The sequence below is a fragment of the Tarenaya hassleriana genome, unplaced genomic scaffold (genome assembly GCF_000463585.1).
Source record: "Tarenaya hassleriana unplaced genomic scaffold, ASM46358v1 Cleome27, whole genome shotgun sequence".
In the NCBI taxonomy this organism is placed as follows: domain Eukaryota; kingdom Viridiplantae; phylum Streptophyta; class Magnoliopsida; order Brassicales; family Cleomaceae; genus Tarenaya; species Tarenaya hassleriana.
This window is the reverse complement of record NW_010965946.1, coordinates 2,124,060-2,135,770: the sequence shown is the minus strand read 5'-3', so window position 1 is coordinate 2,135,770 and position 11,711 is coordinate 2,124,060. Positions and strand designations below refer to the sequence as shown.

Here is an 11,711-nt window from a genome sequence, read left to right as displayed (position 1 = left end):
TGCTGAACCACCATCAACCCGAATCCTATCTGCTTGGAAGCAGAAAAATGAGTAAGAAATGTTGCAACATAGTGAAGAAGAAAGCTGGTACGCAGATAACGTTATCGTGAAAGGTTGTTACAAGAACAGAGCGTTGGTATCTCCTCTGAAACAAATCCAGCATCTTGGCCTTCGGTAGCCGTTCCAGGGTTTCTATGTATTCCTGTCAAGAATATTAGATACGAGTTCAGATAACAAGACGATTTCTTAAGGAAAAACTTTATACATTAGATCCAAGAACCTGAATCTCTGCTGCCTCGTGTGATATATCAGCATTCTTGCCACGAAGGCTCTTCAATGCAGCTTCAAACTCTGTATGACGCCCCATCTTTGCCTGCGATCACATTTACACCCATCTGCCTAAACTAAAACCATTTGAAAGATGGTGCTTTTGGGTTTTCCTTCTGTTCTTACCAGCCACCTTGGAGACTCAGGGATACAAAAGAGGCCAATGAAGGAAATAGCGCATGGGATGATTCCTGAAGCAAAATTTTGATGTAAAATTACAAGACTTGGCAACATTGTTCTCATCGATAGATATGCCTCCATGATGTATCAAAGTTTTATAACCTGTTAGCGCTAACACTCTCCATGTCAGTACTGTGCCGATTATGAAGGCAACGGAAACTCCAGTGCAGATCAGAATCTGAGGCACAGACGAGATGTGATTCAGTGCATTCCAACACAATCAAGACTTTTCTCAGAGAAAAACAAGCGTCCTTTACCTGATTCAGAGTGGTCAGTGCCCCTCTGAAGGTTTTAGGAGCAATTTCTGCTATGAAGATGGGTACCTTCCATCAAAGTAACATCAGAAACATTTGTAAGCATCGATCTGATCCTGCACAAAGAAACGTTCAACAAAGAATACATTGGCTCACCACATAGGAGAATGCTCCCATTCCATACCCGGTAGCCAGTCTCCCAATATCCAGAGCCACTGGTCCCTTTTGGTATAGAGTCCATTGCATGCAGCATACAGACAGATGTATAAGGCAACACTAGGAGTAACATACGCATTTGCCTCAAATGTCACAAGAAAGAAGATGATGTTTTGGAGCTTGAAACCTTAGCAAAGAAGATAGCAAGCCACCCGACAACACAGAAGGCAGATGAAACCCTCATCGCCTGAAAAACAGTTCCACACCAAATAAGGTTTGACCACAAATTAAATCAGACACAGAAAATTCGCAGAAAAAGTACATTCTTTGATCGGATTTGATAGAAATTTTAGAACTTTCTCCTTACCCCTTTTCTGCCAACCAAATCAGCTATTGGCCCACACATGATGGCACCGATCATCGCACCGAATGTCAGCAAGGAGCCGAAGAGTGAAAACTGCGGAATCCATTGCAGAGTTAACCAAACTTTGGTCCTAGACTCATAACTCATTGATGTGAGGATTATGTGATTCAATTCAGATAATCAACAATGGTTCATTTCCTTGAAGAGACGTTTTTTTTAAATACCTCAGCTAGAGACAGAGAAAGATCTTCCCTTATGGCAGCCTGAGCAGGAGAAGAGTAGCCTGCCTGCAAGAAAATTGAGGAAAAAGGCACTCATCAAACAAGCATAAACCACAACAATAAGCCTCCTTCGGGAAACTCAATAGCCTGCGGTTTATTTCTACAGAAGCCTTCCGAGGTAACTCCCCCGTCTAACTCCAATCGGGGCGGATTCAGATCTGCTTACACAAGAACCAAACGCAAAAGAGCCACAAACTGCAACAAACGTGCTGAGATAGCCACAAACTGCAACAAACGTGCTGAGATAACCCATCCATAGTTGCTCTTCTTTCTCGGCCAGTTTCTTCTGCACCAATGGCTCCCGGGCTTCACCATCGCCGCCTCCATTTCCCATCGCCCTCAGTTATAAATCTGGATTCTATTTCTTCCGTTTGTACAGTTAACACAGAATTCCGAGCAGAAGAAGCCTGGAGCCACAAAATTGAGTGAGATGGAAAAGAGAAAACACGGGAAAGCAGAGGAGAAAAAAGGATGAGACTTTAATATGTAACAGCGACCCCTATGGAAAGAAATCGTCAGAAACTTGCTCCTCTGCTTCCGCCCAGAAAGAAGAAAGGTGGTTTGCGTCTCTTTCTGCCCAAAGAGAAAAATAATTAAGAACCTGCGAAAGATGGATCTCGGCGATGCTTGTGATCTCTGTCTGTTTCGTGTGTTCTTTATTATGTGGGTTTCGTTTAGCATGATCGGATCGGAACAGAGAGATTCCCTTATTACAAGGGAGTGGGACATCTGTAGTCGGTGGTTTCCCGCTATTGCTAAACGACAACGTTGAGCTGAGCTGCCACACAAATTTCCTTTTTTTTTTTTGGCCGTCTTTCCAAGTTTATCTATTTTCTCTTATTTGTTTTCCTTTCTTATAGTTAGTAAGTAATCTGCAAGAAGATTATTATGGTCAGTAGTGTTTGTATAGCAAATACAAATACGTCTTTTTTTTTTTTTAAAGTATTATGTAGAAAGATGCACAATTATTTGAATCGTGTTTAAGCCAAACAATTAAACGGTAATTATAAATATTGGGCTTCAAACCCAAAGAGTTCAAAGCCCAAAACTAACCTTGTTGATTGGCCCATTGCTAAATGGCCCGATCCGTCAAAAGTGTTTTGTCTCGCTCTCTCGACGGCGCTCGTTCGTGTGGATGGAACGGGAGGGGGTGAACCCTGGAAAAACCCTGGAACAGATGCTGATCTCCGCCGGCGAAGATCTCAATCTCGATGAAGCGGATCTGGAGAATCTCACAGATCCCTCTGTTTTCTGATCACTTTCGCCTTTCTCGCGGATCTTCCTCAACCTTCCGAACTCTTACCCCTTTCTGTTTCACCCTCTTCCGGTCACCGAAACATCCTCCGTTTCCCCGGGAACTCCGCTCCCAGATTCGGACCCATCGGTTGAGGTCTATTTTCACCGGAAAATCCCGGGTTCGAGCTATGGCACCCCCCCGGGATGATATGCCCCGCAAAGCGTCGGTTTTGAAGGACGAATTGCTGCAAAACTACCATCCAGATAAGGTGACTATGGTTTTGGACAAAAATGAGAGGTTTTTGTTACATAGCTATCGCGAAGGAGCTGCCGTTATTGAGCTCTTGAGACAGTTACGTCCATGGCCGGTTTTGGCTCTGGAGGTGAAGTTTTACTCAATTTCTCTCCTTTTTTTTAATGTTTGGATTGAGCTGCATTTCGATTTCTTCTACTGTAGATCCATCATCAGGTGCCTCGTAATTTGTTATTCTATCAGTGATTTCGAAAATGGAAGTGTGAATGCGGTGTGAGTTTTGCGAGAAGCAAGCAAAAGTTGCCTGAACGAGTCCGGTTGCTTTGGTGCAGGTCTTCAATTGGAGAAGAAATAAAGCGGAATGTGGTGGCAAAGCCTTGACAGCTGATGAATATGCACAGGGTATCACGATTTCTGGTAGAGTAAAGGATTTGGATATGGCGGTTGAGTTGTTTGATGAGGCTGCAAAAAAGCAGATTAAGACTACCTACATATACAATGCTTTGATGGGTGCTTACATGTGGAGTGGTCTGACAGAGAAATGCAATAAACTTTTTGGAGAACTCAAGAAGCAACATTGCTGTAGTCCATCAGTTTCGACATATAACATTCTCATCTCTGCATATGGGCGGTGGATGATGGTTGATCGAATGGAAGCTGTGTTCAAGGAACTGAAAGAGCTGAAAATCCCTCCGGATATGAGCACGTACAATAACTTGATCGCCGAGTATATTCGTGCTTGGAAGTGGGATAAGGTGGAAGCGACGTTTAAGATGATGAAGAATGGCCCGGTAAAGCCTAACATCGGCACTTACTTGTTGATGCTCCGTGGGTATGCAAACTCAGGAAATCTTTCACGGATGGAAGAGACATATGAATCTGTGAAACATTATGTTAACAGGAAGGAAATCCCATTAATAGAGTCCATGATATGTGCATATTCTAGGAATGCTGACAAAGATAAGGTAAGAAAAATCGAGACTTTATCCAGGCTTATTCCAAGAAAAAGTTACAAGCCTTGGTTGAATGCGCTGTTGATACAGATGTATGCACAAGAGGATAATCTAGAAGCAATGGAGGACTTCATTAATGAGGCTTTTGAAAAAGAAGTTCAAATAGAGACAATCGGTATAATGCGATCAGTCGTTGCAAGTTACTTCAGGTCCAATGCAGTGGATAAGCTTGCCGGCTTTGTGCAGCGGGCTCAGTCTTCTGGCTGGAGAATGTGCAGGTCTGTATACCATGGGTTGATGATCATGTATGGATCTCATAAGCGTCTAAGTGAAATGGAAAACACCCTCTACGAGATGGATAATTTCAACATTAGACGGATCAAAAAGACATTCTGCATACTGCATAGAGTGTACACAGTGCATGGCCAGAAATATAAGATCGATCAAGTGGCCGGAATGATGTTAAAGCATGGGCATGGGTTTCCGCAACCCTATAACACTTTTGACATTGGTGGAATAGAGGCTATTTGAACAGTGGAGAGATTTCTTGGGATGGAATATGCGATCCATGAGAATCAAAGGTAAAATGCACCTTCCGAGTTTTGTGACTGAAACATGACTATCACTTGCCTTGGATAGAGAGTAGCCTTGGCCAATCTAGTGCTGGGTTTGAGATCTAATGTAGGTGATCTTTAGAGCAAAGCTATAGAAAATTAAGATAGGAGCTGTCTTCAGATCAGGGAAGAGAGCTGAATAAGTTTTCTCTGAGATCAATTTTTTTTGGGTCGTTATACCAAATACAGCAGCGTTTAGTTATATGCTGAACCTCGAGGACACTGGGGGAGGGGATTTGGTGTCACCCCCAAACTCTCTTTGGAATTCACAATGCAGAGAAGAGATGGGCAAGTTCTCCAAAGGCAGGAGAGCGAGACAGAACACTACATGTACATAGTCTATGCTCATGTCATATGTAACATGGTAGAAAGAAAAGCATTCATTCCCTTGATTCCTTTGATTTTAGGAAGCAAAGGGCACATTGCCTTTGCAGAGTTTCCAGCTGGTTAGGATCCACCTTTGCTTTTGAATGAAAAAGAGAAAGGGTGGAGCCTGGAGCAAAGGATGTTGAATTTTCTGGTGTGTATTCGCTGACAGGGAATGGCAGAGCTTCCTGTCTTGCTATTTGACTCTTTGTTGAATGCTCTTGAGTCTTGTCTTTCTTTTCGGCGATTGAAAGGAATATACATATATATATATTCATATACATATACATATATATATATATATATATATATATGTTATGTTTTGTTTTTCTAAATCTATTTAAATATGATTAATGGGAAGGGCATCTGTCACACTTTCCACGCAGGGAAACTGTGCTATTCATTACTTCCCAAAGTTAGCTCTGCGTTTTGCCTTGCGTCCCCTGCCATTTTGCACGACCTTGACACCATTTTCCTCTCTACCGAAATTCTTGAACTTTACAAAATATTTAAATATTGTCTGCGTCACTATTTGTGTTTATTCCATCCTATGAAATTTTTCGATTAAACTCCAAGTTTACCTCCATAAAACACAGAGTTCGGATCCACACAAAGAGTGAGGCTGAACACTAATCTTTCGGGGGATAACGAAGATTCCTCCAACCAAACACTTGAGCTCGAGATTCAATGGATCATATAATACCATTTTTAAAATTTGGATCAACCGTTGAATAGGGTTACACAAAACGACAAAACACCCAATACCCCAAAAAAAAATATACCAGTATGAACGCAGAAATAATGGAGAATCAAACCCCACATCGGGTAAATTAACGAATAAGAAACAGCAAGATGTTGATTAATGACCAAACAAATTTAAGGGTTTTTGTCTGAATTAAAGACAACAAGCTCTTGAGTGCGACCTGCCTTTTGTTCTCATCTCTAATATAATATTTTCCAAACCGGAAACATTAAATTAATTACAACAGCAGATACCTCCAAAGACATTTCGTTACACGACAAAAAAACGAATTAGTCTTATAAATTATTATAGCATTAATTAAACAAAAATATGGTACTACTTAGTTAAATTAAAACATGTTTCTGTGATATAAAATTTGACACCCAAGGTAGGCCTAGAAAGTCAATGATAATCAGGAAAAGAGAAATATAATTAAAGTTATTTCATCGAGGTATACAAAAAAAAAATTACAAGAAATAAAAATCTAAAAAGGAATCTATGTTTTCTTTGAAATGTACGAGTTAGGACCAAACGTCTTCGATTTACAAACAATTATAAGATACTTTGATATAAAGTTAAATACCAAAATACTCACTTCAAATGTTGTTTTTTTTTTTAATTTCGAGGATAAAAAATGACTTTTTTTTATAACATAGAAATAGACAGGGATGGTTCCTTCCGGACAATAACTTAGATCACATAGAATCTGATAAGTTACCGAAAATTTGAGAAAGTGGGTATTAATTTGCCTCAAAAAGGGTTTAAAAGTATATTGCCAAAAAGAAAAGGGATAGAAAGAGAGAGGCTTTCTCCAAGCCTCGCTGTCCCCACCACTCGGCATCCACAATACAGAATAAAGCAAATTATGAACAAGCCATCATATATATATATACGAGGTGATATTGAAATGCATTGCATCCGTTTACACACAAACAAACAAACAGATATCCACCAAAATGGACTTGTTATTTCAAAGGTGGGGGTCCATGCCCCCCAAAGTTTTATTAACCCTCTTGGGAATTACCAAAAAAAAAATATATATATATATATATGGGTATTTTCCCCCCATAATTCCAAAAGGTAAAAGGAACCAAAAGATGACAAAGGAAAAAAAATTGGAAAAAAAAAAGAATAAAAGGAGTGCCCTTTTGTTGAGTTTGACATTTTTGTCCAATCATTAATGACCATTTTGCTTTCGCATTGGGTGGATGGGGTTTGGTTTCAGCTCTGTGCCCCTTTTTCTTTGGTCTCTAATTAGACACACGCAAACGCAACCACATTTACTTACCCATCTCTCTCTAATATGCCACTTGGCTTCCTAGGGTTTTCCATATGTAGCAATGCCCTTCGCCTCTTCTCCCCACCTCCTCCTTACCATTTATCTCCTTTCTTTCTGTTTTTGTTATTATTATTTCCTTCGGACAAAAAGATTATCGCGTCGACCGAATAGATCCAAGTGGGTACTTGAAAGATTTTGTCTTTCCAAGGCGTTTAAGGTTGAAACAACCAAAAACGATGGCAATAACGATCTGAGGTCGGGAGAGGGAGACGTGGTGCTTTTCGAAGGCAACGTAACAAAATACCAGGAAAAACAGAGACAGGACAGACCGACCCTTTACACAAAAGAAAAGCCTAGAAGAAAGAAACACAAACGTACTATATCACATACAAAGGATACATCTTCAGACAAAATTAGTGTCTTCTTGTATATTTACCCTCTCAAACCCAACCATGCCCTACCGCCACCCATGGACGACGATAACTATCATCCCCCCGGTCTAGCCCTAAACCGGATAAGCTGAACAGGGGAAACAGCACTCACTCCTACGCATAACCGAGCTGGTTTCGGCTTCTGGGCTCTACCAGATCCCACAATAACCAGATTTCTCCGAAACCTAGTTGAAGTACTGCTACTGCTACTACTAGTAAGAGACTTGTAAAAACTGTACAAACCCATCGATGGAAAAACAAAAGGGGCTTCCTTTGTGTAATCAGACCCGCCGGTTGTTGTGGAGTCAATTAACCGGGACCGGCTATTCACTGTTAGAATGCAGAAAGCTCCTCATCTCTTCCATGAGGCAATGGAAGTGATCGTTGTTAGGCAAGAAATAGAACCCGATCGTCGCCTCTTTCAAGAACAGAAGCTTAACATCTTGCCCGACCTTCTTCAGCCCTTTCACGTACGCCAATTGCCAATCCTGAACGAGGTCAAGGCCGGCCACAACAACTAAACTCTTTGTAAAGTTGAGTCCTTTAAGCCTCTGGCCGCGCGGTCCGAACGGGTTACAGGCTGGGTGATCCCTGTCTTCTCCTTCAGGCAGATAAGCCCTCCAGTACCAATCTCGGTCCTGTATTGTCACGAAGTACTTACCGTCCAGTCTTTTCTCCGACTCGGTCCTCTCTTGCCCACCAAACATCGGATGGAGAAGAATGTTACCCAACACTTCACCTCCTTCCTCGGCTCCTCTCACCGCAACATGATGGGCTATGTTGCCTCCTGAGCTGTCTCCAGCCAAATAGACATAAACCTTGGAGTCTTTTCCGCTCTGAAGCCACGTTCTCGACTTGACCCATTTGAGAGCGGCCCAGCCGTCGTCGTACGCGCAAGGGTACCGGTGTTCCGGCGATCTGCGGTAGTTCACAGAGACCACAACGACGCCGCAGATTTTGACGAGGCGCCGGCAGAACGTGTCGTAGATGGCGCTGTTGGCCGAGGAGTGAGTGAAACTGCCGCCGTGAAAGAAAATCACGATGGGGACAATATCCGTGGTGCTAAGGGGCTGTTGAAGGTCGATGGCTCCCCACCGAGACTGGTCCTCAGGCGCAGGTTGGTAGACCCTGTTGAGAAGACCAGTGGCTCTGTCGACGTGGTCGAAGGAGAAAACGCCGTCGACGGGGATGGTGTTGGCAGGGACTTTGCGGTCTAGAAACTCGGCGAGGTCTCGATTGAAGGTCCCGTCGGGGCGGCGGAGGATGTTATAAGCGAGCTTGAAGTTGGAAATGAGGACCCATGTGTTGAGTGGGACAATTCTCTACAGGAAGGAGAGATGGATGGGACATGTTAGATTTGCCTTGTCTTTCACACTTTCATGATCACCCCTACTTACACGTTAGAACACACGCCGAGCTCAGATCGGCACCGAGTATGTGCAGACTTGTAACAACAGTTTCACAAGTAATTCGATTTATTTCCAGGAGGCAAATGGGGGCATACCCAAGTTCGAAATTTGATCGTACCGAAGAAGCAAAAACAGCATACGGAATCCACAACAAACGATGAAGAAACGCAAGCGGAATCGTCAAAAGAAAAAGGAGCGAAAAGCCATCAAATCTTGGAAACATGACAAGTGAAATCTCTTGGATCAGGAATTAGAACTTGGAAAGGAAAGGAAACACACTCCAATTCCAGGAAATTCGAAGAAACCGTTACACAAATTCATCAAATGAAACCAAAGAGAGATCAAGGAGGATACAATAATAAAAAAAAAGGGTACCTTGCACTCCTTAAGGTTGACTTCGTTGTCACCAGCCATGCTCCCGGAAAATCACAAACAACCCAGAAAACGATCTCCAGACAAACAAACAAAAAATTGTAGGGAGGAATAAACTCAGAGAGACGACCTCATATTACCCCCAACGCCAAAACCCCCAAGAGACAACAGAGCAAACGAACAAAGAAGCCAAACCCAATGAACTGTCCTTCAATCTCTGGCTCTGGATGTTTCGAACTAATCCGGTAAAAATTCTTGCCAATGGAAAAAAGGATAAGACTTGGGCACTGGAGCAAAGAGAGAAAGACAAGTACAGAGACACAGAGGTCCACTATGGTACAGACACAGACAGAGAGCTATATAGATCGAGGAGATAGAGAGAGAAAGAGTCAAAGGGAAGAGAAGCTGGAGGAGAAGACGAAGAGGGGAAAAAAATAAAAGAAAGCAATCGGAAGGTGGCCACAGGACCGGGGCGATGAGAGAGAGAAAGAGGCCAAAGCGGACGGCCGAATTATATTATTCGTCATGTGGGTCCCACTTTCATCCACTTTTCAATTCGGGTAATTTTAAGATAATTAAACCTCCATCTACAATTCTACATACATGAAATTGAAGTGTTCTTCTTTTCTACATTTAAAATTTTTAAATCAACATCGAATATTCTCATATTTATAATAAACATCCGAATAAATCCAATCCATCATCGACATAAAAGTGTGGCTTTTGATTATTAATCGTACTTAAATGTGAACGAATAGAACCAAACACATATAAAACGTTTCATTACCAAACAACCCTATGTGTATGCATCAATTAATTCAAACCCAGTAACTACCTTGCTTTCCTAATCTTGGGGTGTCTTTGTTACCGGTAACAAGCCACGTCAGCGGCCACGTTGGAGACTTTAACGAAAGACCAACAAGAGATACGGATTTTTTGGGATGCTTACTGTAAACCATAAAATAAAAATATTAGATATTAGAGAAAAGGAGTGGATTTAGAAATATGGATTTAATTGCAATTTGCAAGTGTTAATTTAAGAGATTGGCCACGCTGTCATTTGCGTAAGGTTTGGCTATTGGCACGCCAGTCCTCCTCCTGACACCCCTCCTCATAAGTGCTCCTTTTGACCATCTCTCTTCTCTTTTCTTTTCTTTTTTTTTTAAAAAAAATCTTTTTCACGTAATTATTTTTATATATTAAGTTTATTCTTAGTTTAAGTTTGGTAATTTGTTGTTTGTAAATTATTCCCCTCATTATTAGTTATCCAATTATGTTGCGAAACGACATATTACTAATACAACTTTGAAACGTAAGAAGGTGCTAATGCTTGTCATTTACCACTAATCGAAAAGTTCGCACGATATTTGTGCCCTCTTAGGTTGGTGGAAATGGGTTAATCTTAATATCAAAGATAGCAATGGATAGACATGTTTCGCATTTTATGATATATGAAAACATGAAAATATCCCTTTTCTGATCCGCATTTAGCCAAAAATATATCTTTATAGAATTATATGACTAAAAAGTCCATTAAAAATGATTGAACTGATGGGTGAAAGGCAGAGATATTTGGTGTACGTTCGATTTATTTTTCATATGTTATTAAGGTGGTTTAATGAAACTAAAATTAAAAAATAAATTAGTTAAAGGAAGGTGACAAAAAAGTTGTCCAGCGTGCGACCAACGCCATGGCATGTGGCGACAAAAGAGTTCTGCTGTTTTCTTTCGTTATTAAAAACGTTTCCTCATTTCCCGAACTACCCTCCCTCTGCCTTAAATATTACGAGTTGTGCCACTACTGACGACACGTGTTCTGTCTGCTTGTGGATTGAGCGCGTGACGCCATGTCTTTTGTCAGGGAGCTCTTCCTTTTTTTTTTTTAATTGAACGTAGGAATTTCAACATGATTAAACAAATATAAAAACAAAGAAGAGTTGCTTGAATTCTAGATTTATTAGATTATACCTGTTATATAATATCTGATTTTACGTATATTTCTTTTGCTATTTGATATTGTATTAAGAAAAAAACAAAGTTTAAGTGATTATTGATTATTGATATGTTAGGCAGCATTTCCCAAAGTTTAATATAAACTATGTAATTTAATTGATAACATCTTAACTCAAAATATGTTGATTTTTTTTTGTTTTCATCACTAGCAAGAAAATTGAGAACACGTATGAAATAATATATTCATTGTTTATAAATATTTAGTTTCCACTCTAAAATGCCACTTTTAAAATTTATGTACAGTTTTTAGAAAATTACATATCTTACATGTGTGTATGTATATATATAATAATTTACCGTGATATATTTTGTCGTATATAAGAATTTAGATATCTAGAGATGCTTTAGATGTTTTATTTTAAAGTTTTTTTTGTTTTTGAAAATTTTCATTTTATATTAGGGGAAAACAAACAGTTAGTTGATACAAGGTTATTTATTGATTATTAACTTATAGAGGATCACCCTTTTATGATTACTCTTT

The 11,711-nt window shown here is 40.4% G+C and overlaps 3 protein-coding genes across 9 annotated transcripts in view; 1 reads left to right on the top strand and 2 right to left on the bottom strand.

Moving 5' to 3' along the window:
• The window catches only part of LOC104817540 (sugar transporter ERD6-like 7), a 3,742-nt gene extending 1,440 nt beyond the window's left edge, over positions 1 to 2,302 (bottom strand). Inside the window, exons 1-13 of one of the 5 annotated variants that reach the window (XM_010546769.2) lie at positions 2,041 to 2,300; positions 1,788 to 1,969; positions 1,729 to 1,757; positions 1,506 to 1,568; positions 1,285 to 1,374; positions 1,105 to 1,164; positions 918 to 983; positions 765 to 830; positions 610 to 685; positions 454 to 518; positions 281 to 373; positions 122 to 202; positions 9 to 29 (exon numbers count right to left, since the gene is read on the bottom strand). In XM_010546769.2, coding sequence (XP_010545071.1) covers positions 9 to 29; positions 122 to 202; positions 281 to 373; positions 454 to 518; positions 610 to 685; positions 765 to 830; positions 918 to 983; positions 1,105 to 1,164; positions 1,285 to 1,374; positions 1,506 to 1,568; positions 1,729 to 1,757; positions 1,788 to 1,896 — 819 coding nt within the window. In that variant the 5' untranslated portion in view covers positions 1,897 to 1,969; positions 2,041 to 2,300. The other 4 variants (XM_010546770.2, XM_010546772.2, XM_019202968.1 and 1 more) reach the window with 4 other exon arrangements.
• Positions 2,303 to 2,654: 352 nt separating this feature from the next.
• LOC104817539 (pentatricopeptide repeat-containing protein At2g48000) lies at positions 2,655 to 5,233 on the top strand. 3 transcript variants are annotated; one of them, XM_010546766.2, is made up of 3 exons: positions 2,655 to 3,181; positions 3,384 to 4,016; positions 4,095 to 5,233. In XM_010546766.2, exons 1-3 carry the CDS (start codon positions 2,774 to 2,776, stop codon positions 4,533 to 4,535), a joined length of 1,482 nt encoding a protein of 493 aa, XP_010545068.1. In that variant the 5' UTR covers positions 2,655 to 2,773; the 3' UTR covers positions 4,536 to 5,233. The 3 variants fall into 3 exon arrangements, with proteins under 3 accessions (XP_010545068.1, XP_010545069.1, XP_010545066.1); XM_010546767.2 differs by having other exon boundaries at positions 2,655 to 3,067; positions 3,384 to 5,233; XM_010546764.2 differs by having other exon boundaries at positions 3,384 to 5,233.
• Positions 5,234 to 6,470: 1,237 nt separating this feature from the next.
• LOC104817538 (gibberellin receptor GID1B-like) lies at positions 6,471 to 9,692 on the bottom strand. Its single transcript, XM_010546763.2, has 2 exons — positions 9,221 to 9,692; positions 6,471 to 8,758 (listed from the first exon to the last, which is right to left on the bottom strand). Exons 1-2 carry the CDS (start codon positions 9,257 to 9,259, stop codon positions 7,760 to 7,762), a joined length of 1,038 nt encoding a protein of 345 aa, XP_010545065.1. The 5' UTR covers positions 9,260 to 9,692; the 3' UTR covers positions 6,471 to 7,759.
• Positions 9,693 to 11,711: the final 2,019 nt, after the last annotated feature.

Bases quoted from the DNA above. Each gene is read 5' to 3' on its own strand.
- LOC104817539 (XM_010546764.2), top strand. From the start codon at position 2,774: ATGAAGCGGATCTGGAGAATCTCACAGATCCCTCTGTTTTCTGATCAC. The intron at 3,182-3,383 runs GTGAAGTTTTAC...GCTTTGGTGCAG, and splicing joins GGCCGGTTTTGGCTCTGGAG to GTCTTCAATTGGAGAAGAAA.
- LOC104817538 (XM_010546763.2), bottom strand. From the start codon at position 9,259: ATGGCTGGTGACAACGAAGTCAACCTTAAGGAGTGCAAG. The intron at 8,759-9,220 runs GTACCCTTTTTT...TCCTTCCTGTAG, and splicing joins TCAACCTTAAGGAGTGCAAG to AGAATTGTCCCACTCAACAC.